General features: G+C 34.1%; 1 protein-coding gene across 2 annotated transcripts in view; it reads right to left on the reverse strand.

Moving 5' to 3' along the window:
• TRPC4 (transient receptor potential cation channel subfamily C member 4) overlaps positions 1-27,957 on the reverse strand; it is a 270,542-nt gene that overhangs the window by 88,819 nt on the left and 153,766 nt on the right. For both annotated transcript variants that reach the window (XM_066381078.1, XM_066381077.1), the window contains exons 4-5: positions 26,433-26,769; positions 7,748-7,887 (exon numbers count right to left, since the gene is read on the reverse strand). In XM_066381078.1, coding sequence (XP_066237175.1) covers positions 7,748-7,887; positions 26,433-26,769 — 477 coding nt within the window. The remainder of the gene's footprint in view (positions 1-7,747; positions 7,888-26,432; positions 26,770-27,957) is intronic.

The raw sequence follows: 27,957 nt of genomic DNA on the forward strand, positions 1-27,957 counted from the left end.
GAAGAACACAATAAAACCAAATTTAAACTGTCACAACAATAAAAAGAAAGGGGGAGGAGAGGATGGAGATTAACAGTAGCAAAGGACAATGGAGTGCAAAAGTACTCACAAAATAGTGCACTACAATGAACAGGGTAGGAACCCTTTTCATTACTTAAAGGTAATCACCATTGAAAAAACCACCACAGAGGCACATGATTTAAAAAAGATAGCAACAGAGGAAAGATGTATGGAATACAACCAAATAAAAACAAAAGATAGAAAGATGAAAGAGAAGGATCAAACACGACACAAAACTAACAGAAAGCAATCTATAAAATGGCAATAGGGAACTCACAAGTGTCAATAATTACACTAAATGTAAATGAATTAAACTCACCAATAAAAAGGCACAGAGTAGCAGAATGGATTAAAAAAGAAAATCCAACTGTATGCTGCCTACAAGAAACTCATCTAAGTAACAAGGATAAAAACAAATTCAAAGTGAAAGGCTAGGAAAGCAATACTCCAAGCAAATAACATCCAAAAAAAAGCAGGCGTAGCAATACTCATATCTGATAATGCTGATTACAAGACAGCAAAAGTACTCAGAGACAAAAATGGCCATTTCATAATGGCTAAGGGGACACTGAATCAAGAAGACATAACAATTCTTAATATATATGCACCAAACCAAGGAGCACCAAAATATATAAGACAGCTACTTATTGACCTTAAAACAAAAACTGACAAAAATACAATCATACTTGGAGACTTCAATACACCGCTGACGGCTCTAGATCGGTCATCCAAACAGAGAATCAACAAAGATATAGTGGCCTTAAACAAAACACTAGAGCACCTGGATATGATAGACATCTACAGGACATTTCATCCCAAAGTGACTGAGTATACATTTTTCTCCAGTGTACATGGATCATTCTCAAGAATTGACCATATGTAGGGCCACAAAAACAACATCAGCAAATTCAGAAAAATCGAAGTTGTACCAAGCATATTTTCTGATCATAAAGCCTTGAAACTAGAATTCAACTGCAAAAAAAAGAAAAAAAATCCCACAAAACTGTGGAAACTAAACAACATACTTTTAAAAAATGAATGGGTCAAAGAAGAAATAAGTGTAGAGATCAAAAGATATACACAGACTAATGAAAATGACAATACGACATATCAGAATCTATGGGATGCAGCAAATGCAGTGATAAGAGGGAAGTTCATATCACTTCAGGCATATATGAACAAGCAAGAGAGAGCCCAAGTGAACCACTTAACTTCACACCTTAAGGAACTAGAAAAAGAAGAACAAAGACAACCCAAAACCAGCCGAAGAAAGGAGATAATAAAAATCAGAGTAGAAATAAATGAAATAAAGAACAGAAAAACTATAGAAAAAATTAATAGAACAAGGAGCTGGTTCTTTGAAAAGATCAACAAAATTGACAAACCCTTGGCAAGACTTACCAAGGAAAAAAGAGAAAGAACTCATATAAACAAAATCTAAAATGAAAGAGGAGAAATCACCACAGACACCATAGATATACAAAGAATTATTGTAGAATACTATGAAAAACTTTATGCCACTAAATTCAACAACCTAGAAGAAATGGATAAATTCTTAGAACAATACAACCTTCCTAGACTGAGTCAAGAAGAAGCAGAAAGCCTAAACAGGCCTATTAGTAGAGAAGAAATAGAAAAAAACCATTAAAAACCTCCCCAAAAATAAAAGTCCAGGCCCAGACGGCTATATCAGCGAATTTTATCAAACATTCAAAGAAGACTTGGTTCCTATTCTACTGAAAGTCTTCCAAAAAATTGAAGAAGAAGCAATGCTACCAAACACATTTTATGAGGCCAACATAATCCTCATACCAAAACCAGGCAAGGATGGCACAAAAAAAGAAAACTACAGACCAATATCTCTAATAAATTCAGATGCTAAAATACTAAACAAAATACTGGCAAATCAAATACAACAACATATTAAAAAAATAATACATCATGATCAAGTGGGATTCATCCCAGAATCTCAAGGATGGTTCAACATACGTAAAACGGTTAACGTAATATACCATATCAACAAAACAAAGAACAAAAACCACATGATCTTATCAATAGATGCAGAAAAGGCTTTCGAAAAAATAGAACACAATTTTATGTTTAAGACTCTCAATAAAATGGGTGTAGAAGGAAAATATCTCAACATGATAAAGGCCATATATGATAAACCATCAGCTAACATCATATTAAATGGCACAAAACTGAAGGCTTTCCCCCTTAAATCAGGAACAAGACAGGGTTGTTCACTCTCTCCACTCTTATTTAATGTGGTACTAGAGGTTCTAGCCAGAGCAATCAGACAAAACAAAGAAATAAAAGGCATCCATATCGGAAAAGAAGAAGTAAAGGTATCACTTTTTGCAGATGATATGATCCTATACATCGAAAACCCCAAAGAATCCACAAAAAGACTACTAGAAACAATAAGCCAATACAGTAATGTCGCAGGATACAAAATTAACATACAGAAGTCAATAGCCTTTCTATATGCCAACAATAAAACATTTGAGAATGAACTCAAAAGAATAATCCCCTTCACGATTGCAACAAAAAAATAAAATACCTAGGAATAAACATAACAAAGAATGTAAAGGACTTATATAATAATAGCTATAAACCATTGTTAAGGGAAATCGAAAAAGATATAATGAGATGGAAGAATATTCCTTGTTCTTGGTTAGGAAGAATAAATATAATCAAGATGGCCATATTACCCAAAGCAATATACAAATTTAATGCAATTCTCATCAAAATTCCAATGACAATTTTTAAAGAAATAGAGCAAAAAATCATCAGATTTATATGGAACTATAAAAAACCCCGAATAGCCAAAGCAATCCTAAAGAAAAAGAATGAAGCTGGGGGCATTACAATACCTGACTTCAAACTATATTATAGGGCCACGACAATCAAAACAGCATGGTATTGGCAGAAAAAATAGACACTCAGACCAATGGAACAGAATAGAAAACCCAGAAATAAAACCAGATATATATAGTCAAATAATTTTTGATAAAGGGGCCAATGACACACAATGGAGAAAAGAAAGCCTCTTCAATAAATGGTGCTGGGAAAACTGGAAAGCCACATGCAAAAGAATGAAACTAGACTACAGTTTGTCCCACTGTACTAAAATTAACTCAAAATGGATCAAAGATCTAAACATAAGACCTGAAACAATTAAGTACATAGAAGAAGACATAGGTACTAAACTCATGGACCTGGGTTTTAAAGAGCATTTTATGAATTTGACTCCAAAGGCAAGAGAAGTGAAGGCAAAAATTAATGAATGGGACTACATCAGACTAAGAAGTTTTTGCTCAGCAAGAGAAACTGATAACAAAATAAACAGAAAGCCAACTAAATGGGAAATGATATTTTTAAACAACAGCTCAGATAAGGGCCTAATATCCAAAATATACAAAGAACTCATAAAACTCAACAACAAACAAACAAACAATCCCATAAAAAAATGGGAAGAGGACATGAACAGACACTTCTCCCAGGAAGAAATACAAATGGCCAACAGATATATGAAAAGATGCTCATCTTCTTTAGTTATTAGAGAAATGCAAATCAAAACTGCAATGAGATACCACCTCACACCTGTTAGATTAGCTATTGTTAACAAGACAGGTAATAGCAAATGTTGGAGAGGCTGTGGAGAAAAAGGAACCCTCATCCACTGTTGGTGGGAATGTAAAGTAGTTCAACCATTATGGAAGAAAGTATGGTGGTTCCTCAAAAAACTGAAAATAGAACTACCTTATGACCCAGCAATCCCTCTACTGGGTATATACCCCCAAAACTCAGAAACATTGATATGTAAAGACACATGCAGCCCCATGTTTACAGCAGCATTGTTCACAGTGGCCAGGACATGGAAACAACCAAAAAGCCCATCAATAGATGACTGGATAAAGAAGATGTGGCACATATGCACTATGGAATACTACTCAGCCATAAGAAATGATGACATCGGATCATTTACAGCAAAATGGTGGGATCTTGATAACCATATACGAAGTGAAATAAGTAAATCAGAAAAAAACAGGAACTGCATTATTCCATACGTAGGTGGGACATAAAAGTGAGACTAAGAGACATTGATAAGAGTGTGGTGGTTACGGGGGGAAGGGGGGAGAGGGAGAGGGAAAGGGGGAGGGGAGGAGCACAAAGAAAACTAGATAGAAGGTGACAGAGGACAATCTGACTTTGGGTGATGGGTATGCAACATAATTGAACGACAAGATAACCTGGACATGTTATCTTTGAATATATGTATCCTGATTTATTGATGTCACCCCATTAAAAAAATAAAATTTTAATTATAAAAAAAAAGAATGTTTAGAAAATCCTGAAACATGAAGAGTACTTTACAGCTAGAGCATTGTGGAATAAATATAACAATATTGCTTCCTTTCTAGATGGAAAAAAAGAAAAGAAAAAACAGGAAACACCTCCATGTAGATGAATTGCAGAATAATGAAGTAATTAAGCAAATGTGACTCTTCTGCCAAACCTCCAAACCTATTATAAAAAATTCCCCACTCCCCTAACAGAATGGTCTCCCTCTTTGTTGGCTGACAGTGTTTTTGATCCAGCCACAAATATCTAGGGTTGGATTCTCCTAATCATTTATGTACCCTGAGGCAGGAGGTATAACTAGTACTCTCCCAGCAGAGATCCCAGTTATAACCCTATAGTAATCTTGCTTATGCCTTACTAGGTGAACTATTTACCAGGGAGCAGCATCAGAAATGATTTCATCTACTTTAATAATTAATAAGTCTTTTACATTATGAATGTTATCTTCATTTTTTTTTCAAATTCAACCTTCTATTTGCTTCTCTCAAGTTTATTGCTCTACTTCAGGTCTCATAATAATTTGACTCGCTCACTCTTTAATTGTCATTAATGGTTCATTTATATTTATATTTATATATTTATAGAAAAAAGTCCACATTCTATATAGCAGAATGTGGAGAGCCCCTCCCATCCTTTTCTTGCTCTCATTTCCTGGGTCATTGCTCTTGGATATTGACCTCCTTTATACACTTAGACTTTTGCACATTGTGTCTTTTCTCTCTAGAATGTTCCTGCGTGCTCATGAACATGATAGTTGCCCTCTCACTTTGTCCCCATATCTAAAAGCATTGAAACAAAAAGCCACAAATATTATTGTCACTAAGTAAATTTGCTAGAAATGCAAATTTAGCTCCTCCCCCAATACTTTTACTTAGAATATCTGGGGATAAAGAAAAAATCTGTATTTTTGCAACCTCTCCAAGTGATACTTATGCACTTGAAAGTTTGAAAAAAACAGCTATAATCATATAATACTAGAATTTTATAATTGCATGGGGCCACAAAAAAGGATATATTACTTTATAGGTATACTTACTTAAGGATTATTACAGAGAAAACAGGAATTAGATACAAATTTAGATAGATTCATAACAGTACCTTCTGCTATCTTAATAAGGTCCTCAAGGGAATTAGCTCAATGGTAATAGAAAAAAATTATCAAGTTATATTTTCATTCTTAAAGCAGAACTAGATTTCCACAAAATAGGTAGAAAATACTTTGGACAATTTTGACCCTGTTATGTTTAAACATTGCACAAAGAATCTCCAGCCTCAATTTTAAAAACTCTAGTAAATGAATTAGTTCACATACATGTCAGCATTGTGTACTTCAGATCACTAAATTGCATGAATCATTCCTGTAGGGTTAGGCACTCTTCTTCTTTTTTTTTTTTTTTAGTAATTGACCATTATTTTGAAACACAATTTTAAGAAATAGAACAGAGGGAAAAGAAAGGCAGAAAATAGGAGATGGCAATACTTTGGTTTGAGAAACATTCCTCAAAGTAGAAAATAATCACAATTGTCACTGAAGAGCAAAATCTGTTTTATGTAAATTATGTGATTTGGGATAAGACTGATGCTGTACTAATTCTGGAAAAGAAATGGATGTGTGAGATTTCAGGCACTGTCATGTTGAATGGGATGAGGAGAAAAAAATATTATATTCTGCTATAATAATAATATCAAATTATATTAGTTTGCACTGAAATAATAATTTCAGTGTTTTGAAGAAATAATATTTTGATCTGTCTATATAATTCCATCAGTTAGTTATAGATAAAAATAGATTTTTCTTTCTGGCCAAAAGGTACAGTGTTTGAGGTAGAATTTCATTAGAAATTGAAAGGATTAGAAACAAGAAGAGGTATTGTGAATAATTTTGAGGCATCATTCAATTTAGATAGAAGAAAACTGGGTGACGACTTCCAATTGTTCATTAAATTTGTTTTATGATTACAAATTATGTAATACCTATGCATCTTATACCTATGTATCAATAAGGCCATGAACTGATGAGTATCACATACATACATACTCATACATATATATCTGTGTGTATATGTATGTACAGTGTGTCCGTAAAGTCATAGTGCACTTTTGACTGGTCACAGGAAAGCAACAAAGACGATAGAAATGTGAAGTCTGCACCAAATAAAAGGAAAACTCTCCCAGTTTCATACCTATTCAGTGCAGTTTGATGTGGGCTCACGCACAGATCTTTTAGGGCTCCTTAGGTAGCTATCCCATATAGCCTCTACTGACTCGTCACTGACTGATGGCCTACCACAGGGGTCCCCAAACTTTTTACACAGGGGGCCAGGTCACTGTCCCTCAGATTGTTGGAGGGCCAGACTATAAAAAAAACTATGAACAAATCCCTATGCATACTGCACATATCTTATTTTAAAGTAAAAAAACAGAACGGGAACAAATACAATATTTAAAATAAAGAACAAGTAAATTTAAATCAACAAACTGACCAGTATTTGAATGGGAACTATGGGCCTGCTTTTGGCTAATGAGATGGTCAATGTCCGGTTCCATATTTGTCACTGCTAGCTGTAACAAGTGATATGACGTGCTTCCAGAACCGTGATGCGTGCTTACCGTGTTACCGGAAGTAGTACTGTACGTGAGCGATGCCGCACTTCGCGGTGCCACCACATACAGTACTCCAGGAGCCGCATCCAGTGTGAGAGCACTGACCACCAATGAAAGAGGTGCCCCTTCTGGAAGTGCGGCGGAGGCCGGATAAATGGCCTCAGGGTGCCGCATGTGGCCCATGGGCCAGAGTTTGGGGACCCCTGGCCTACCAGAATGGAGTTTCTCCACCAAACTGCCGGTTTCCTTCAGCTGCTTATCCCACCGAGTAATGTTATTCCTATGTGGTGACGCTTCGTTATAAACATGCCGATATTCATGTTGCACTTTGGTCACGGATTCGAATTTAGCGAGCCACAGAACACACTGAACTTTCCTCTGTACCGTCCACATCTCGACTGGCATGGCCGTGGTCTGCTCCGCTGTATACACGGTGTTACATCATCATCTGCGCATGCGCACATGCTGCCACATTATCCTACAGAAACTGGGAGGGTTTTCCTTTTATTTGGTGCAGATTTCACATTTCTATTGTCTTTTGTTGCTTCCTGTGAGCGGTCAAAAGTGCATCATGACTTTACAGACACACTGTATGTATGTATGTGTGTGTGTATATATATAACTAAGTAATAATACTAATAAAATTAATAGCAATTGAGGAAATATCGATATTTATCAGAATTCATGCTTCACCAACAACAAAAACAATAGTTACCTTTACAAATGCAACAATTTTCAAGGAGATTGTTGCTAAATACAAGGAGTTCATCACAAAATCCATTAAGTTCCACCAATCATGGATGTAATCTTGAAATCCACCATCCCACATCTGTTTTATTTCTCCCCATATGAAGCCTGCAATTATAAAAAATACTTATTGTTAGCGTAATTTTCAATCAAATTACTAAGGACAGATTTATAAGAATTATAAGAATTATGGCATCTTGGAGCTGTCAGAGACCATATAGTAATAATAGATAACAACATCTATTGCTAGAAGTAATCTATGGAGTCCTAGCCAGATTTTAGGACTTTCAGGACTCTGAGCTAATTGTAGAGAATGCTGTTAGGGCAGCTTTACTTTCTTTTACATGGTACTTGAAAAATTCATAAGAATTTTGCATATAAGAATGTGCAACTTGCTAATCAAACTGTAATTCCTCTTTAACTATTATTTTTTTCATGGAATATATTATAATATTTACTTGTAAAAGAATACTTTATGGCATTCTTCATCTCAAATCCAAAACAGTGAATCTAATAAACACATCTGGCTTAATGCCATTAAACCGAGTACTTTGTTGTGCTTTTGTAAGCCATCAGCACCTTTGAAAGTCTGATTTCAAATGTGGACAAAAGGCTGTTGTAACATTCATAATACTTCATCACATATTCTACATCTAAAGAAAATAAAATTACTTTTTCTTTATTATGGTAATATTTTTAATAAGAAATCTTTTATTTTTAAATTGTAGAAAGTACTTGTAAAATATCGCTATATCATTATTCTATCTTCATAATCTTACTAAAATTTTATAAGTGTTTTCAAAGATGAATGATAAGAAGAATATATTAAAGTATCTAGAATCAGGATATATTAAAAGGAATATATATGATTTTATAAGTACATTAATTTACAAGTAAACAATAAGACTCTGTTAAGAAAAATGATAGCCTGGAAAGTCAAAGATGTAGCACAGAGTTTCATATCTGTCTGACACTAAAAGCAAGAAAAATTCAGATTAGTTATAAAATCATAACTTTTCATGAACCCATTAGAGAGATGAGAAACCAAGGAGCCCATACTTGAAGGAAAAGCAGGTTTCTCCAAAGAGAGCCACATGTGAGCATTAGGCCACCTATGGCAGAGAAGAGGGGTAACAGACACTGGCATTATACAAAGGAGTAAGAATGTTTCAAAAAAACTTTTCAAATGACTAAAGGCTCAGTATGGGCTAGCATGATAGGAGAGAATCCCTAGCAGTGGTTCTCAAAGTGTGCACTAGGGCGCACTGGTGCATCCTAGAATATTTTCACGTGAGCCCTATGGTATTCCAGAGAAATATGTGCCTGTTGGGGACCAAAAAACCAACAGGGTTTTTGGAGTTTAGATTTTGGGGGACAGAGGTGTGGGGAATTGGCTGTAAGCTGACAGTCTGTCCAATCCCTCACCTCACTTGCCTGATTAGGTTGCAAAAGGCTGTTAAGCTGTGGTGCTGGATTGTTTACACTACCCCCCATGTTCCCCGGAAAGACTGGAGGCGAGTTTCTTCTATCCTTTGTTTGGTGTAAAGTTAAGATGATATGTATGGTGGGGGTTTTCTGCACTCAATACAATTAAGAGTAAAAAAAGAGGAATTCTTCAATGTATTGACAAGGAAATGAAAGTTTTCCTTTCAAATATATGCCCAAACATAAGAATGTATTTATATATATAAAAAGATAACTTTTTTGTCATTTCTTTATTTTTTAACCACTCTTTTTTATGAATTCTAAAAAGCATAACTCAAAAAATGTAACACAAGAATGTTTTTAATATCAGAATAAATTTAATTTTGTCATATTTATTTTGTTTTATTACCATAAAAGCATGCTTGGACTTTATATCTTTTCTTTAATATTTGACTTAACTATTATAACATTTTTCTCAAAAATCTGTATATAGTGCACCTACAATAATTTGTAGGATTTTAAATGTGCCCCAACTCAAAAAGTTTGAGAACCACTGCCATCTAGGGTATAAAAATGAGAGGAATCTGCACCTACGTGCACGCTCTATTCCATACACCACATCCACTGCTCCTGAGGCTGATTCTGAGAGAAGGGCATAAAGCCCTACACAATTTCCTGTCCCCTAAGGGGACTTTTGCTCTATGGGAAAACAGTAAACAGTCTGGAGCATAGGATTTGCACCAGTATCATTAATAATTTTTTACTAAAGGAGGAAGTTCAAGAAACTCTCTTCTATACATAACCAGTAAAGCTTTACTGCCATCAGGAGGAAGGCATAGATCATTCAGAACTTCTATCTCCAATGCCTAGGCATAGGCCTACCTAAGTCTAATCCTACACAAGAACAACAGAAAATCTTCCTACTCCTCCTTACCCTTCACCAGACACCAGGTAACATGCCAAAGCTGAAAACCTCTGGAGAAGTGGCAAGAGCATGGATAAAGACCCCCCTGTCCCAACCTCTAGGCACCATCATAGCCAAAAGCTGTAGGTGGGACAGGAATTCTAAGAATATCCCTCTTCCCCACCTGTCTTAGTCATTTCAGACCGCTATAACAAAGAATCATTTAGTGGGTGTCTTATAAAATGCAGAAATTTATCATAGTTTTGGAGGCTGCAAGTCTAAGATCAAGGTATCAGCCTGGGGCTGCTCTTCCATGTTGCAGACTGCTGACTTCCCTATGTATCTTCATGTAGCAGAAAGAGTGAGTTATCTCTCTGACCTCTTAAATAAGAGCACTAATCCTATTCATGAGGGCTCCACCCTCATGACCTATTTATCTTCCAAAGGCTCTACCTCCAAATACATGCACATTGGGGGTTAGGATTTCAACATATGAATTTGAAGGGGGAAATAGACATACAGTCCATAACACCACCCTAAGCAGAAGCCTATGGTGCATTAACAGCATAGCAGCAAAGAAACCAAAACCCAACTCAGTGCCTTACTATTGCCTCAAATTCCTGCACTCATGTTCTAGCAGAAGACACATGTATTTTCAGGTATAAATGCTATATATTTCAGTCTTGTCTTTTGCACTGGCAGAATCAAAATTCTCACAACACACACACACACACACACACACACACAGCATGATCCATTGATCCATCATGTTCATACTGTTTTTACAAAGATTTAAAAAAAGGTACTGAAGGCATTGGGGTGAGGATGGCATGAAAATAAAAGAATCTGCATAAAAAGAAAAAATATAAGACCAATATCAAACGTCTGAAACTACATAAGACAGAATGACATCATTAAAGTTCTGGGGGAAAAAAGTCAACCCTCTATTCTATACACAGAGGGAATAGTTCTTATAAATTAAGACTTTTTTTAGACAATCGAAAACTAAGAGAGTTTACTGTTATAAGATCTGTGGTATAAGAAATGCTAAAAGGATATTTTTTTTAGGCAAAAGGTATATAATACTAAACAGAAACACATTTATAAAAAGAAATGAATATCTATATCCTGAAATGGCTAAAATAAAAATGAATGTGAATGATATTCAAAAAATATTGAATTGTTCCAACATATAATTGTTCAAGGGAAAAAAAATAGTAGCAATTTATTGTGGTAATGACATATGCAATGTACATAAAAGTAAAATATATAATGACATTAGCAAAGAAGATGAGAGTAAAATTGGAACCATACTATCATGTGGTTCTTATATTATTATTTGAAGTTAGATGTGGTCAATTAAAATTTCCTACTGTAAACCCTATGAAATCATCTTAAAATATTTTAAGTTTATTAATAAAGAATATGAAATGTAAATAAACATGGAGTTATAAAAATACTCAATCTACAAATGCAACAAAGAACAGATGGAGCAATAGAAAAAGTAATAGTAATTGGGTAGATTTAAAATCTATCCTTATCAACAATTATATTGAATGAAATGTATGGTCTAAATGCAATAATTAGAAGACAGAGGCTATGCAAGATAAAAATGCAAAGTACAAGTATATACAATTGAACAATAGGATAAATGTAGAGAAATAATAAAGATAATATGAAATACTAATAAAAAGAAGGTCAAGGGGTTATACTAATGTGAGTAGATATGTTTCAGAAGAAGAAATGTTAATAGATATGCAATGTGATTTAATATAAGGATAAAAGATTATTTTACTGAGAAGACAGAACAATCGTAAATATGGATACACCTAACCAAGTAATTTTATAATGAAAGATGCAATAATTATTATAACTGAAATAAAAAATAAAGGTACAGTTACAGTTAGAGACTTTATTTCTCTCTGTAACCAATGGAAATATTAGGCAGAAATTTAGGAAGGATACAGAAATCCTGAATAACACTATTAACAACCTGACAACAAGAATATTCATTTTTTTCAACTACATGTTGAACATTTACCAAGATAGACTATGTTATGAACTATAAAACAAACCTCAAATAATTCTACAAGCTGAAATCATACAAAGTGTGTTCTATGACAACATAATATATAACAAATCAGCAATGAAATGTATCTGAAAAATGTCCAAGTACTATATTTTGTAATTAAACAATACACTTCTAATAACTCTTGGTCAAAGAGACATGAACAAAATTAGAAAATAATTTAAATGATTGAAAATAAAAATACAACCAAGAAATTTGTGATGCAGCTCATGTAGCATTTCAAGTGGAATCTATAGGTCTAAGTGCTTTACTAGGAAAGAATAAACATCTAAAATCAGTGATCTCAGCTTCAACTATAACACTACAAAAAGAAGAGCATACTAAGCCCAAAACAAGCAGAAGAAAGAAAATAAAAAGATAAGAGCAGAAATGAATTTTAAAACATAAAATGAGAAAAAAGTAAATAAAAACTGAACCTAAGGTATTTGAAATAGCCAAAATTGGTGACACTAGCTAGAATGATGGTCAAGAAATAGAGATGATATACATGATCAATATCAGAAATGAAATAAAGGCCATCAGTACAGATTATACAGATTTTATAAAGATGGGTAAATAAAATGAAGAACTTGGTACCCATAAACTTCACAACTGAAATGAATTGGACATTTTCCTGAAAGACACAAACTTCTGCAGTGATTAAAGTGGACATAGAGTTACCTGAATTGTTCCGTACTTATGTAAGAAAGTAAATTTATAGTTACATATCTTCTAACAAAGACAGTTTAAGGTATGGTTGCTTCATGGTGATTCTAACATACATTTAAGAAAGAAATAATATCAATTTGAATCAAACACACAAATACAAGAAGGAGAAACATTTAAGAGGCAAGTATTACACTGATAAAAATAACACACACACACACACACAAAATGAAACATCACACTCATAACCTTTATGAATATGCACAAAATTTCTCAACAAATGTTAGAAAATTAAATACAGTAATATATAAATTGATAATAAATCATGACCAAATGTTGGTTTTCCTAGGAATGAAAGGTTGTTTTAACATTTAAAAATCAATCAATATAATATATAACATCAGTAGATTATTGAAAAATTCAAAGATCTTGACAGTAGATGCAACAAACACATGTGATGAAATTTACATGTATTCATGATAATTTTTTCAGCAAAGCACAAATAGAAGGATAATTTCTTGACTTGATAAAGGACACCTATTAAAATCAACAATTACCATCATATATATTTTGTGAAGGGCCAGAAAATAAATAATTTAAGTTTTTTCAATTAATGATTGTGTGTAGTTGTGTTACAGTTACTATTTAGATGAACTGTCAAAGGGCTAGATTTAGCCTCTAGGCCAGGGGTCCCCAAACTACGGCCCGCGGGCCACATGCGGCTGCCTGAGGCCATTTATCCGGCCCCTGCCACACTTCCGGAAGGGGCACCTCTTTCATTGGTGGTCAGTGAGAGGAGCATAGTTCCCATTGAAATACTGGTCAGTTGGTTGATTTAAATTTACTTGTTCTTTATTTTAAATATTGTATTTGTTCCCATTTTGATTTTTTTACTTTAAAATAAGATCTGTGCAGTGTGCATAGGGATTTGTTCATAGTTTTTTTTTATAGTCTGGCCCTCCAATGGTCTGAGGGACAGTGAACTGGCCCCCTGTGTAAAAAGTTTGGGGACCCCTGCTCTAGGCCATAATTTGTCAACTCCTGTCTTATATCTTGAATGTGGTGATACAGGAGTCTGTGTGTTTATAACATTTTAGATATCGGGACACTAAAAAATGTAGTGGTACAATTTAACTTGAAGGCAGCAAAATTTATGAGATTGATGTGGATGAATGAATAGAAGTAGGGATAGTTTAAAAAACAAAGAAAGTATTAATTGTGATATACTGGCAACAGGTAATATATGCATTAAAATACATGTCCTTTACATTTTCTGTAATTTGAAAATTTTTACACTCAAACTTTATAAGAAATAAAAATAAATTAGATACAATAGTCTATCATTTGTTGGAAAATAACAATGGCTACTTAATGCTTTAAATAAAGTTTTGCTTATTAATGTTGTTATTTAATTTAATAACACACACAACTGATTCAGTTGAATAATTATAATGTGCATTTAAAGTCTGCTGTAGACGGCTGCTTTATTCTAGATTTGGTGTTTACATCTTAGCTTCCCTTTTGAGGTTTCTTTTATAAATAAATTTCTTTTGAGAGCTAACATAAGATTGAGGGAGCTGATAATGGCCACCACCTCCAGTTTGAAGAAAGGACTGTATCAGAATTAAATAAAATATGATATATGTACTGGATTTTAGATCTTGTGGGAAATTTAAAATTTATCCAACAAGGGGGAAAATGCTTCAAGTTTTGTGATATTTTTGCTACTGAGCCTGTGTACAGTCTCAGAACCTAGTAGGAAGCACAAGAAACAAAGGAAAACTGAGGCCCAAGGAAATGGCGTGACTCATGTTATGCTACCAGTTAATGGACACGCCATGGTTGGATCTCAAGCTCCTTATTGCAGTGCTCTCAGACAACAATTTCTTATTTTTGAGATTTCCCAATGTAGTTTATTTGTTTTTGTTTTGCTTGAAATGTTCCCAGTTCCCAGAGGTTAGATATGCATGCATCTAATCATAGCTTGAACAAATGAATTTCAAACTAACTTTCTTCAGAAGGCACTATGGTAAGAACTGCACTGTCAGGTGAGTAAGGTTGTCAGGCTCAGTTCAACCAGGAATCAGCTTTTTATTCTTAGCCAGTAGTCTCATCCCTCTAGGTTTTAGTTATCTCACTTTAAAGAAAGAGAGGTTTGGACTATATATACACAGAATTTTATATATAAAATTACACAAGAATTAGCATTCTACCCCAGTAATATAAATAGCCAGACATTGTTTCTTCCATTGGGAGTTCTATAGTTCTACATTGTTTGGATTTTCAAAATTTTACTAAAATCAATCATCACAATAGCTAACATAAGAGATTAGAAATGACCCTGTACCTAAGGACACAGACTTGCTTTGGTCCGCCTCGGAAAGCAAAAGCTGAGTTTTTGCTATGAAAATCATAGAAAGGAATCTTCTTGTCCACGTAAAGAAGGCAACCCAAGTTGTTCCAAAACTGGTATGGATCAACTTGTGTAGTCAGGATTCCAATCCAAAGCCTGGAATATCTTCCATCAGTCATATTCCAGAGCAATTCTAAGAATAATTTGACCCCTGGGTCTGTCTGATCAGTAAAACTCATTCCAATTCTGAATTTGTGATCCCGCAGTTTTCAAATTTGTAAGTATCATAAAATGAAATGTACTTTCAATACCTGTTAACCAACCAGAGTGTTTATATTTCATTTTCCTTTACAGATAAATTGTATCTCTCTTTCTGTTCCTACCTATCTGGAAAGACCAATGTGATTATTAATAGTCATCAAAATAGAAAACTTCAAATACTTCGTGGATGATTATGTAGAGAAATAAAGACATTAGGGGCTAATTATTTTTTGATGGCAAAATAGGGACCCCTGGGAAGGAGTTATAATGAAACAGTTAGGAAGCTGGTGATACGGCAACATTTTAACTGAGAGCTTCTTTTTTTTTTTTTTTTGTATTTTTCCGAAGCTAGAAACGAGGAGAGACAGTCAGACAGACTCCCGCATGTGCCCGACCGGGATCCACCCGGCATGAGCCAACCCAGTGCCCGGACCATCTTTGCTCCAGTGGAGCCTCGGCTGCGGGAGGGGAAGAGAGAGACAGAGAGGAAGGAGAGGGGGAGGGGTAGAGAAGCAGATGGGTGCTTCTCCTGTGTGCCCTGGCCGGGAATCGAACCCGGGACTTCTGCACGCCAGGCCGACGCTCTACCACTGAGCTAACCGGCCAGGGCTCTGAGAGCTTCTTAATATCTGAACAGACTCAATTTTTATTAGATGGGTTCAAGGAGATGACACTTCTGTTGGAAGTCTAGATGAGAAGACTGTGAGGTTTCCTAAGGAGAGTAACAAAACAAAACAAAACTCCCCCTCACAATTTGGATACATTACAGTTCCTTTGGAGTTCACAGAGGAGACTTTAAATTTGACTTGCCTGACAACATAAAAATAATATTCCTTCTGACCTTTGTAAGGCACAATTCTATGGAAAAAACAGAGACCCTGATCAAATTGAGGAATCGTACCATCACTTTTATAACTTGAGCTCTAAATAAGACAGTAGATTAGTGATTGTCAGCTAATGAAGCTTGGGATCTTTTGTTTTTAACGCACCAGATTAGACGACCAATTCTTACTACTCTAGTTATTACATATCTACTTGAGGGCTATTGCTTTCTATTTGTTATAAACACGTTAGTGAAATCCGATATCTCTTTTATTCTGGCAACATTTACTGAAATTTCTGAAGAAACAAGCCTTTAGAAAAACTTTACTAGAGGGTAGTATTAACTGATTGAAAAATGCATCCAGACAGCAAACTATTCATGGTCACTAAAATGCCTGAAGAGAACAAAGTTTGAGGGAGCTTCTGTTGTAAGATGTTTGTCCTGTTCCCACAATAAGAACACTTCAAAATTGCTTTCTGCTGGTTATAAGGGATGACATGATTTCTCTGTTGTCTAATTACAAGCATTGATGTCTAGACTGTGGGGACCAACAAGGGAAGATCACAGTGCAAATAAGTCAGAGAACTTCCTTTTAAAAATATATGCAGATGCCTGGAAGTTTTTACTGTCATTTTTTCCCAGCTTCCTCATAAGAGTTTTTAACAGGGATATTTAAGTGAGTGTTCTGCTGTATTCTTTTGTGTAAAACCAGCGAGAAGGATGAGATGAAAGTAGGCAGACCTGATATATCACAGTTAACACCCCTCATTTGACATAAGAAGTGTAAAATACTGCAAAAAGACTTCTTGTATTGCTGTCAGTACTCACACAAAGAGTAAATAATCCCAAACAAAGGGCAAGTCATTATTTCATCTGTGACCACCAAGGGACTGTTATGGTGACTAGAAAGCTAGCAGAGGGATCTGACCTTGGGAGTCTCCACAGAATACTGAGTTCCACACTGCAGTATCCAATCAGTGTCAATGAAAAACAGAAAGAATTCCGAATTGCTGAGTTTTGTTTGTTTTTTTGTTTTTCTTTTCCAAATCAGGGAACAAAAACGTAGAATGTACTCAAAATTCTGCTTCTGTTCAAAGAGAAAGCTAAATATAGTTATTTTACTCAGTACAGACTCATATTATGCTGGACAGTAAGAGGCACTAAGTACAAGGGCAATTCCTATTGTGTCAATGTTATTCTTAAACTCACCAAGTATCCACTTTCTGAAGAGAGCTTATATAAAATCTTAGCTGCACCTTTCTTCTAGGCTTTACAAGAGGCATGAAGACCTTTTCTGTTACCAGCCATCTGTCACTCCAATCCTATGGTTTATATAAAAAGAAGACTTAGAAGACAAAAGGCAACAAAAGAGCCTGGTGTTAAACAGAAATACCAGCGGGAGAGTTGGGGGTGGTTACCCACCAGCACAAACACCTCCCTAAGTCAAGTGATGGGGAGTCTAAGCAAATCCCTCATAAAAACTAGAGATTTTTTACAAGGAGACATTGGCATCTCAATCGCTGCTTGGGCATCGGTTCAAGCAATTATCTTGCTCATCTCTCCTTGGGTATAGTTCATCAGGGAAAATAGAAAAACAGTGGGGCTTAGCAGTAGGGCAGCTGTCAGCAGGCTAGCCTCTTGCCATTCAATGTGGCAAGGTTTTGTAATTGAGTGAGGAGAGTGAGTATACAGTGGTACCTTGATACACAATCACTTTAAATCATGAGCAATTTGAGAGATGAGCAGTCACTCATGGGATTTTTTACTTTAAGTCATGAGCAGATATTTGAATCACGAGCTTCTGCCACCCTTCACTAGATAGCCTGCAGAACGTTCTGAAAAAGAGGAAGAAACAAACTTCCATGGAAAGGTTTTTGTTGAAACGGCCTCTAAGTGAAAGTGAGGAAAGTGTGGCAAAAAAGCCCAAAGTCAGTGAAGAAAATGATGATTGTTGGGCAAATGAGTTTGTAAAATTTATATTTTCTGAGTTTGTTCACTTTTATTGTTAAAAATGGCACTGAGCAGCTGTCTGTGAAATTGTTAATTACCTTCCTGCTTGGGAAGGGCCATTGTTATGCTTATGTCTCTCCCCCTCAGCCAGCATCTTTGCCTGACCTTGAAGGTAAATACACTTCATAAACAAGTTTATTTCTTTACATTCTCTCTTATGTATATATTTATAAAGTACATTGTCTTATTTGAAAGCATATAAAACAAAAAATTTGTGTGGTTTTTGGAGTCAAAACGGATTAATTGCATTATCATTAAGTTAAGTGGGGAAATTAGATTTTACACACAAGCAAATTGAGTCATGCGCTCGGCCATGAAAAGAATTAAACTCGTGTGTCAAGGTACCACTGTATATATCACAGCAAGAAGCTGGGTTTGAGCCATATTGCCTTTCTGCTTTTGCTATGGCATGGGACCCCAAAAGAGGTCAAGTGCTGATTCCAAGAGTTGAGGAAGTAGATGATGTCAAGAGGAGCTGGTTCAGAGAACTGTGCAGTGTGGAGGCACATAGGCTCTCTAAAGAACACACATGCACCTGTTAGGAGAGTTAGCATGTCAAAGCCCCCACACAGGCTACTCAGTTGATGCAGATAACCAACAAGGAAAAAGCTGTGACCAGAGTTCCAGTATGTAATGTAGATGTTTAATTTTTCCTGTCATCCCTCTTCCCGACAGCCAAGGGAAGAGGGTGACATAAAAAGTTTGTGTCCCTTTTTCTGGTCCTGTATTGGAGTTGAAGGATGAGTGAATGACGGATAATTGCAAGTTCTTCAAGCTATGCACCAGGCCTTTTTTGAGGCGAAGAGGAGAGCTTTAAACTGATGATAAAATTCAAGTTTTAAACTGATCTGGAACTTTCTTAATAACTCAAAATTTCGGAAATTGATGATACCAACTAGACATATCATTAAGAGATGGGATGTATACTTGGTATTGGAGAAGGACTGGAAGAAGTAAAACCATTCCATGTTTATATTTGAGTTGAGATCCATAACAAAGCCTTTACGTGAATATAAATTTGGCTTCTGAAATTGTTTCTCAGTCTAATGTTTAAAGACCTCTGGAATTTAAGAATCAGTCAACAGAGAAGAGAATTCAAAATCTAAAATTTTTATAAAAATCCACAATGATTATATTTTAATCAGCAAATGACACTTCAAGAAACTGACTTAAAGGGGTGAACTAAGTATGCTTGGTTTGACATCTGTAAACTTTAAATTACTGTACTTTTGATATCACATTAATATTTAGAGGAGAAAGGTAAGAATATACAATTGAAAAACTAGGTATTTTCAAAGTATGCCAAGAAAGGATGCTATGATAGCTCTGATTTAAGATTTAGAATGTAGAACTATAGAACTCAGGGTCATCTAATAGCTTATGACCAAAATATAGTAACTTAAAAATTAAATAAGCTTCCATCAATGCACTCACATACTTTTTATAGAATTTTTGTTTGAAAGTTTTCATAAAAACTAAGGCATGGAATGTTTATGTAGATAGGAAATAATGAGTGAATATTCCTCCAAATCTTTGCTCAAGTCACCTTTTCAATGAGTGGTAGTTGTTCACCATATATTTTTAGAAGAGTGAATATTAATGTTTTAACTATGAAAATTCCAATTTTTCACTGAATGCAAGCTTCTATCTTTAAAACAATTTCATACAAAAATATATTTATCTCTACAATTCTCTGAGGATACTCTTATACATATACACACAAATAAAAAATTAATAATATTCTTGGAAGCAAGGAAATTTAACTTTAGGTTCTAGTAAGTGATGGTGAAAATCAAAAAAGAAACATCTAAAGGTCAAATCAAAGGACTTATTAATTAATTAATGTCACCTTAAAATTAATTAATTAATTAATTTTTCCTTTCTTGGAATAGTTTGCTTCTTTGAGTCACACATAATACATGTATTTTAGATTGGGGACAGGGGTGTTGGTGGAGATGGTGATGGAAATAGTGGTGATGTGATGATGATGGTAGTGATAACTCCAGTGTTTTAGCAAACATGCTATTCAACAGTAAATTATATCAAGTGTACATCTTAAAATGTGTTATATCCTTAATGAATCATAAACATGCTTGGTTCATATTTGACCTAGGTAATGATTAAAATTGGCAAAGAGGTAGAGAAAATAGAAAATAAGTTTATGTTTAGAGATGAGTTCCTGGGTTATTTTTGCTTTGTTGAATTTTACTTTTTACATTTCTGGCTTAGTATTTATAGAGGAAAAAGGCTCTATCTAGCTCTGCAGTTACACTGACTGGAGTTTGAATTTAATACCTACACTTCTTAACTTGTTGATCCTGGGCAAGTAATCTCATTGTCTAAACCTATTTCTTCTCTGTAAAATGAGATATCAGCATCATTTATTATGTTTAAATGAAATGGAGTCACTATGAAGTTCAAATGGGACCACACATTTCAATCACTGAGCACAGTGCCTAACTTCTTAGTTTCTACCATCATTACCTCTATCACTACAACTACTACTATGATTATTATTCTTAACTAGTGAAACCTCTTTAAATATCCCTCTAGTTTTTAACTTTGACCCTTCCTCTTTGGGTACCTACTCTTCTTTTTCTATCTCTCCCCTTTTTGAACCATCAGAACCCTGTTGCCAAACATTCTCTCCAGGCCTGTGGATTTGATTTGTGTTGCATTAGATTTCTACTGCATTGTCATGAGTTAAAAGACTTAATTTCCTCTCCAATAAAAGTGTCACTTGGTCATCAATAGAATGTGCACAATCAACAATTTAAATATATACAAATGTTTTGTTGTTTAAGATTGAAATATCTTAGTCTTGGTAAATTTGTAAAAGTGACCTTAAAAATGTTTTCTTCAAGGTAATTAGAAAAATGAGATATACATATCATATTGCATAATGATCTGATTTTTTAATACAATGGAATACTACTCAGCCATGAGAAATGATGGCATATTACCATTTATGACAACATGGATGGACCTTGAGAACATTATACTGAGAGAAATAAGTAAATTAGAAAAAGCTAAGAACTATATGATTTTACACATAGATGGGATAGAAAACAAACTCACAGACATAGATAAAAGTCAAGTGGTTACAATGAGGAGGGAATTATGGGGGCAGAGGATGTGAGGGGAAGGGGAGTAAAGAGGAACAAATATATGGTAATGAAAAATGATTTGACTTTGGGTGATGGGCTCACAACACAATCAATAGTTCAAATGCTATAGAGATGTTCACTTGAAACCTATGTACTCTTATTGATCAATGTCACCTTATTAATTTTCTAAATAAAATTTTAAGAAGGTAAAGAAAATTAAAATATTCTTTTAAATTAACAAATGGATATTTTGTAGCTGTATTTGAACGTCTATATGTGTCTTCAGCTAGTTTGCTAAGGTAGTTAGAGCACCTTACCAAGTGAGAGAGTGGGGAAAATCTATAGACTCACTTTTTATCATGGCAAGAATATCTTTTGGGGCAAGAATATCTAAGATAATTCAGGGGTAAGGCTGCAAGTATGAGTACCTGAAACCATATGCTCTTAATGTCTGTTAGTCAAAAATGAATAAATTGTCATAAAAAAGGAAGTCTATTCATTGTCATTTATCTCTATGAGGCTTTATCTAGATAAGAATGTGATCACCCTTTTTTATTTTACATTTTCAATTTGGCAGGACTTGCTGAAATTTCCACTTTTGTAAATATCAACCTTTTAAAAGATAAAAATATAAAATAAATCATGGAAATGAGAGGCAAGATTTGTTAGAAAAAAAAACTGTTAAATAAGTAGGTGTTTTATGCAGGATGTATAATCCGGATATTATGAGCAATTCTTGGCTTATGCCTAGGAATTCACTAGAATTTATTTTTAACGGAGCTTAGATGTCTTCTTATGATACAGCTCTTCCTCAACTCACCCTTCTTATCATATGCTCAACATGCACAGATTTATATACTAAATAATTATAGTATATTTTTAGGCACACAGAAAATATCAAGTCACTTCAGCAGCTAGTTTATTTTTTCATTGGGAACAAAGTACTTCCTGTTTCATTAATATATTAGCCTTCATTAATATTCTACTTATTTTATATAAAATGTTATCAACTTCATAAATTATGCTAAGCAGATAACATAAGTCCACATCTGGATATTTTATAAATGTTAACGTTTACTTGATGTGAATAAGCTATGACAGTAATTGGACTATTATACTTGAGCTATAATGATTTCTGTGGAAAAATAAAATATGTATTGGGGGGAATGCCTTAAAAATTGGCATCCAAGAGGTTTGTTTTTTTTCATATTCTACTCCATGTTATCTCCACAAACAAATGACATCTATTTGAGATAAAACTGCTACTACAGTTTAGATGAATTCTCATAATATACATTATAAATACACATGGTATGTTTAGTTTGCATGTAAGTTTTATGTAAAAAGGAATTTGTCATATGAAAACTTTAGTCATTTTGTACCCCTCATATAGGTAGTAAAAATAAAGCAAGATCTCTTATGGCTGTTTGATGGGGGAAAAAAAGGTTGATAACCTTCAATGTGTATAAGAAAATCTGAAGGAAAAATAATTCAAAAAGCTATGCAATATCATTGACTATATTTCCTATGCTGTACATCTAAAACTAATATAAATTATATTAAATGTTACTGTAGTAGGAAAATAAAAGTTTTTAAAAAATTGAAAAATATATAAACAAAAAATGTTGTAAGAGATGAGCTACAACTTATCAATGACACCGCAGTGGAAGGATATAAGAGCAATTGCAGACTTAAGGATATAAAACTCAATAGACCTCAGTTTATATACTCAACAAGATGTTGAACTTTAGCAGGAAAGATACTAAAAATAACATAGAAACATGATTTTGCCTCTGTAATATTCACAAGATATTTAGATCTGTAATGCTGAATAAGTTCCTGTTGAAACACAGAAAGCATATAAAATAAATTCCCACACAAAAATCATATTATTTTCAGGATATAAAGGAATTAATTTGAGAGGATAGGTTTTAAAGAGAGAAAACTTTTCTACTCAATGTGAAAATTCATGATATAGATATAGAAGACATAAGTCTTTGTGTCAAGATAAACAAAATGAGAGGTATAAAGGTAATCATTTCTCATAAATTATGGTATCATAGGTCCAGGAAATATCCTTTAAATATGGACAAAAAGTAAATATAGTAGGAATAAAAAAAATGTTTCTTTACATAACAAGTAGCTCATGGATGTGAGATGAGTTGAAGTTCTAAGTTGGTTTGAGAAAGCTTGAGAGAAACCCATGCACAGAGCCTCAGTCTAGCATCAGTAAAATTAACACAATGTGGGACACATTTATAATCCACACCCTTCTACATTAGTTGTTCAGTCCTGTTATTATAAATCTAAATCCTTATAATGGAGGGATCACTTACTTTACCAGACAGTAGGAATGAGTGAGAAAATATAGAAGGCTCATTAGTATGTATGATCATCAAATCAAACTACAACTTTTTGTCTATATCCACAGTTTTGGTAAAAAGTTAAATCATTGTTACCCTGTATCTTTAATCCTCCTCCTTGGCACCTCCAATAAAAAAGGCCAATTTTCTCTGCTCAAATAACGATAGCTCCGCAGCAATAATAGGACTCAGTGGGACTTAAGAAGTCATCACTCCAAATTGTTTATTTTATTATAAAAATGTTGAAAATCCTAAGGTTGTTACCACCCATAATTTAAGAGTCCTTAGTGACAGAACCTAGGTATATATTTAAATCTAGTGCTTCTTCTAGAAGTGCCTAGTAGCATAGCACACAGGACATCCTTTATAATCATGGGTCTAGCAAAAGACTTTGATATGAGGCACCTAGAATTCACCAGCCCTGATGAATGATATGCTCTGCTGACAGATTTATTTAACAAACATTCTTGTTCATGCTCTGTTATTTAAGCAAGATAATCATTCATTTGATTTTATTTTTTGATTTTAGAATCTATTTTCAACCTAAAAATTCCCAGATAAATTAATAATTAATTCCTTGAAGTCAGGCTATATGACTATATATATATAGTCATATAAAGAAGCTTTTAGGAAATTAAATTTCCTATTATTGATTTTAAAATTCCTGATATCTATAGGATATATATATAGTCTTTCCTTTAGCAGATATTTCTCTTGGCTTGAATTATAATTCTCACAATTAAATGTGTACAATATTTAATCATTCAACTGGGGTTTAGATATGATTTTTCTAGCCAGCTTTTATAGGGAATTGTGTGAAACTTCTGCAGGAGGTAGTCAACGACTCTTTTGATTTTACAAGTTACTAAAAGTTTGAAGCTTCTATTTTTAAATATTATTTACCATTTACTAGCATTATAGGACAAATCTCATTATGTATTATCTATTTCTTTCAATAAAAGTAATCTTTATAAGGGTAGAGGGCTTTTCTTCATTTCTGTTTTTTCTCTCCCTACCCTTTACTTCTGTATTATTATTGTCCGCACCACACTTACTGCACAGAAAGTGCTATTTTTTTATTGATTTCCTATAGGAAAGACTAGAAATAATATATATACTTATATTGCATTGTATCTATAGTATTTTTCAAAATAAAATAATTTGTATTTTATTTGAGATATCAGGAATTTTAAAATCAATAATAGGAAATTTAATTTCCTAAAAGCTTCTTTAAGAATTGTTCCCAAGCCCTGACCTAGTAACTCATTTGATTAAAGCACTGTCCAGATACTCCAAGGTTATGGGTTTGATCCCTGGTCAGGGTACATACAAGAAGCAACCGATGAATGCATAACAAAGTGGAACAGCACATCAATGTCTCTCTCCCCTTCTTTGTTCCCAAAGAATTTTCTATAAATAAAACTCCATAAAGGATACATTCCTAATGTGAGATATTAAGTTTAAATAGAAACAATTAGGATAAATATACATTGAATTTCAACTTCAATGTTATAGTATTTTATTCAAAAAGACTCTTAAAGTATACCTAAACTTTCTTTCTAATTTAAGCAGGAAGGATCCATGGCTCTACTTTAAAGTTCAGTTATGAATGTGTTTATTTCCAGTAAAATATGTAAAACATATCTTGTTCCTATGAACTTTTCTTATGGTCGGTACTTGGAGTATGTATAATCTTTAAAATCAAAAAGTATATCCATCTCAGATTCAGAAACTGTCCTGCCCATTTTTTTTCTGCTTTTTCCTCATGTTACAGTCTCAGCAGCAGTTTTGACAGTTAACTCACACTGAACTGAGACTGTGAACCTGAAAAGCTGTCACAGATTTTCTAATTAATAAGTGACAAGATGGATGACACAATACCAGAGGAGTTTAAAATGACAAGCTAAATTGTGGAAAATCTGACTTCTCAGAAAAACAAAAGTAGGATAAAGAAAAGAATAATTAAAATGTAAATTTTAACTATTTCTATAACAACATGAAAGGAAAATAAGGATTTACTAGCTAGCTACCTTAGGGTTTTCTACCTTTCCATAACTTCTTGTAGATCCAAAACATTTTTCTTTCTGTAAAATGAACAGATAGAAATGCCCTACTGTTAAATATCCTATTATTTTGATAATATGTAAGTTTAAAGATAAACTTAAAAGGGTTAATTTTAAAGAATGTTTATAGTTACCTCTGTATGGAATTACTAATTCTGCAAAGTATCTGCACTTATCTTTTAGAAAGCTTAAGAAAATTTGAAGGATTATTTATATGTGGCCAATGACACATGTTGAAAGGCTTCAGAAGACAAATATACCAACAAAACCCAGAGAAGCACTCATGAGGCATAAAAATCATTAAAATCTAGAATTCTAAAACCTAAGGTTACATTTCATAGGCTTGCACTTCAGAGCTGGTCAGCCAGCTATAAAATATACTGCTCACAAACATTAGGGGATATTTCAAAATGAATATGAAGCTATAAAATATCCCCTGATGTTTGTGAGCAGTGTAATTACTTAGCTTTGAGGATTAGTCCATGGAGCTACAATGGAGAAAACCTGTTTTAAACATTCTCTGTCCTAAACTTGAATGACTGTTCTTTCTCTGAGCAACAAAATTGCATGGCAGTAAACATTTTTATATTCTCTATAGTAACACATTTACCCAGGACCCATGGTAATATCATCCACTCGACGATGGTTGGTGGTGGGCCTTGCCTGTTCAAGTCTGACCTGTCGATGTGCTGGGAGGCAAGCAGCAGCAGAAACAGAAAAGTCAAGTAGGATGCTGTGTGGCAGATAAATTTGATAAATGGCTTTCTGATGAACAGTCCAAGAGGGCTTTTAGGAGCTATAAGGTAGCACACAGAGAATACAGGAAAAAGAAGTCCAATTATGAAACATGTCACCATCTTGACTGCCCAGTGTCTTCTTCTCCACCCTGGAAACTCGTCGTACCAGCGAGAGGCAAGCAGCTGTTGGCAATTGGGCTGGGCCACAAACTGCATGGGAGAGAAAAAGGAAAAGGAACAGTCAGCGTGACCTGTGAAGGCTGGTCAGTAATCACCTTTCTTTTGAAAAATTTTATTTACTGATTCCAGAGAGAGGAAGTGGGAGAGAAAGAAAGAGAAGCACCGATGTGTGGTTCCATCCATTTATTTATGCATTCATTGGTTGATTCCTGTTTGTGCCCTGAGGATCACATATTCAACTTTTGTGGATGGGGAGGATGCTCTAGCCAACTGATCTACCTGGCCAAAGCTCATTAATAATATAATCAATCAATATCATCTAATACATTTAATAAAAAAATTATAAAGAGTTATCTTTAAAGTCAGAAATCTTTTTAAAATAATTTTACATTTAAACAAAGATAAAGTACATTAAGTCATTCGCAGAATAAAGCCCATTTACTGATCATTTTATACTCAAGGCATAGTGCTGTGTGCTTAGGCAAGCATGAAAGAAATCAAAATACTACCATTGGACTTGAGGAAGCAAAAGCAGAGTGAGGGAGAATATTCATAGGATATTTTATTGATGAGCAAATCAAGCTATGTACAAAGATATACACATATATGTACATATATAAGGATTGTAATTTATAGGAGTAGGCAAAAGTAAGTTTACAGTTGCCTGATGTATGGTGGCAAAGTGGATAAAGCATCGACCTGGAACGCTAAAGTCACCAGTTCAATATCCTGGGCTTTCCTGGTCAAGGGACATATGGGAGTTGATGCTTCTTGCTCCTCCCCTGCTCTCTTTCTCTCTCTCTTTATTCACTTTCTCTCTCTCTCTTCCCTCTCTAAAATGAATAAAGTAATTAAAATACTTTTTAAAAGTTTACAGTTATGAGTGTGGGAATTGCAATTTATTCTTGTATTATATATTTTTTCCATACAAATAACTATAAACCTACTTTTGCCCACCTCTCTATATAGCATAAAATGAAAATAATAATAATGATTATTTCTTGGTTTAGGGTTATTTTCTGGTTATGATATATACTTGTTTTTCATTTTATACCTGTGTGTACTTTTAACATTTTCTACTTATTGTACTTCACTTCACTACTTTGTCACCAGAAAAAGTAAATAAATACACTTTTAATTGGATTGAGGCAGTAAGAAAAACACACATGAAATCATACTGGGATTAACAGAATGTAAATAATCACAGATGAACTTGGT

Source organism: Saccopteryx leptura, chromosome 4 (genome assembly GCF_036850995.1).
Source record: "Saccopteryx leptura isolate mSacLep1 chromosome 4, mSacLep1_pri_phased_curated, whole genome shotgun sequence".
In the NCBI taxonomy this organism is placed as follows: Eukaryota; Metazoa; Chordata; class Mammalia; order Chiroptera; family Emballonuridae; genus Saccopteryx; species Saccopteryx leptura.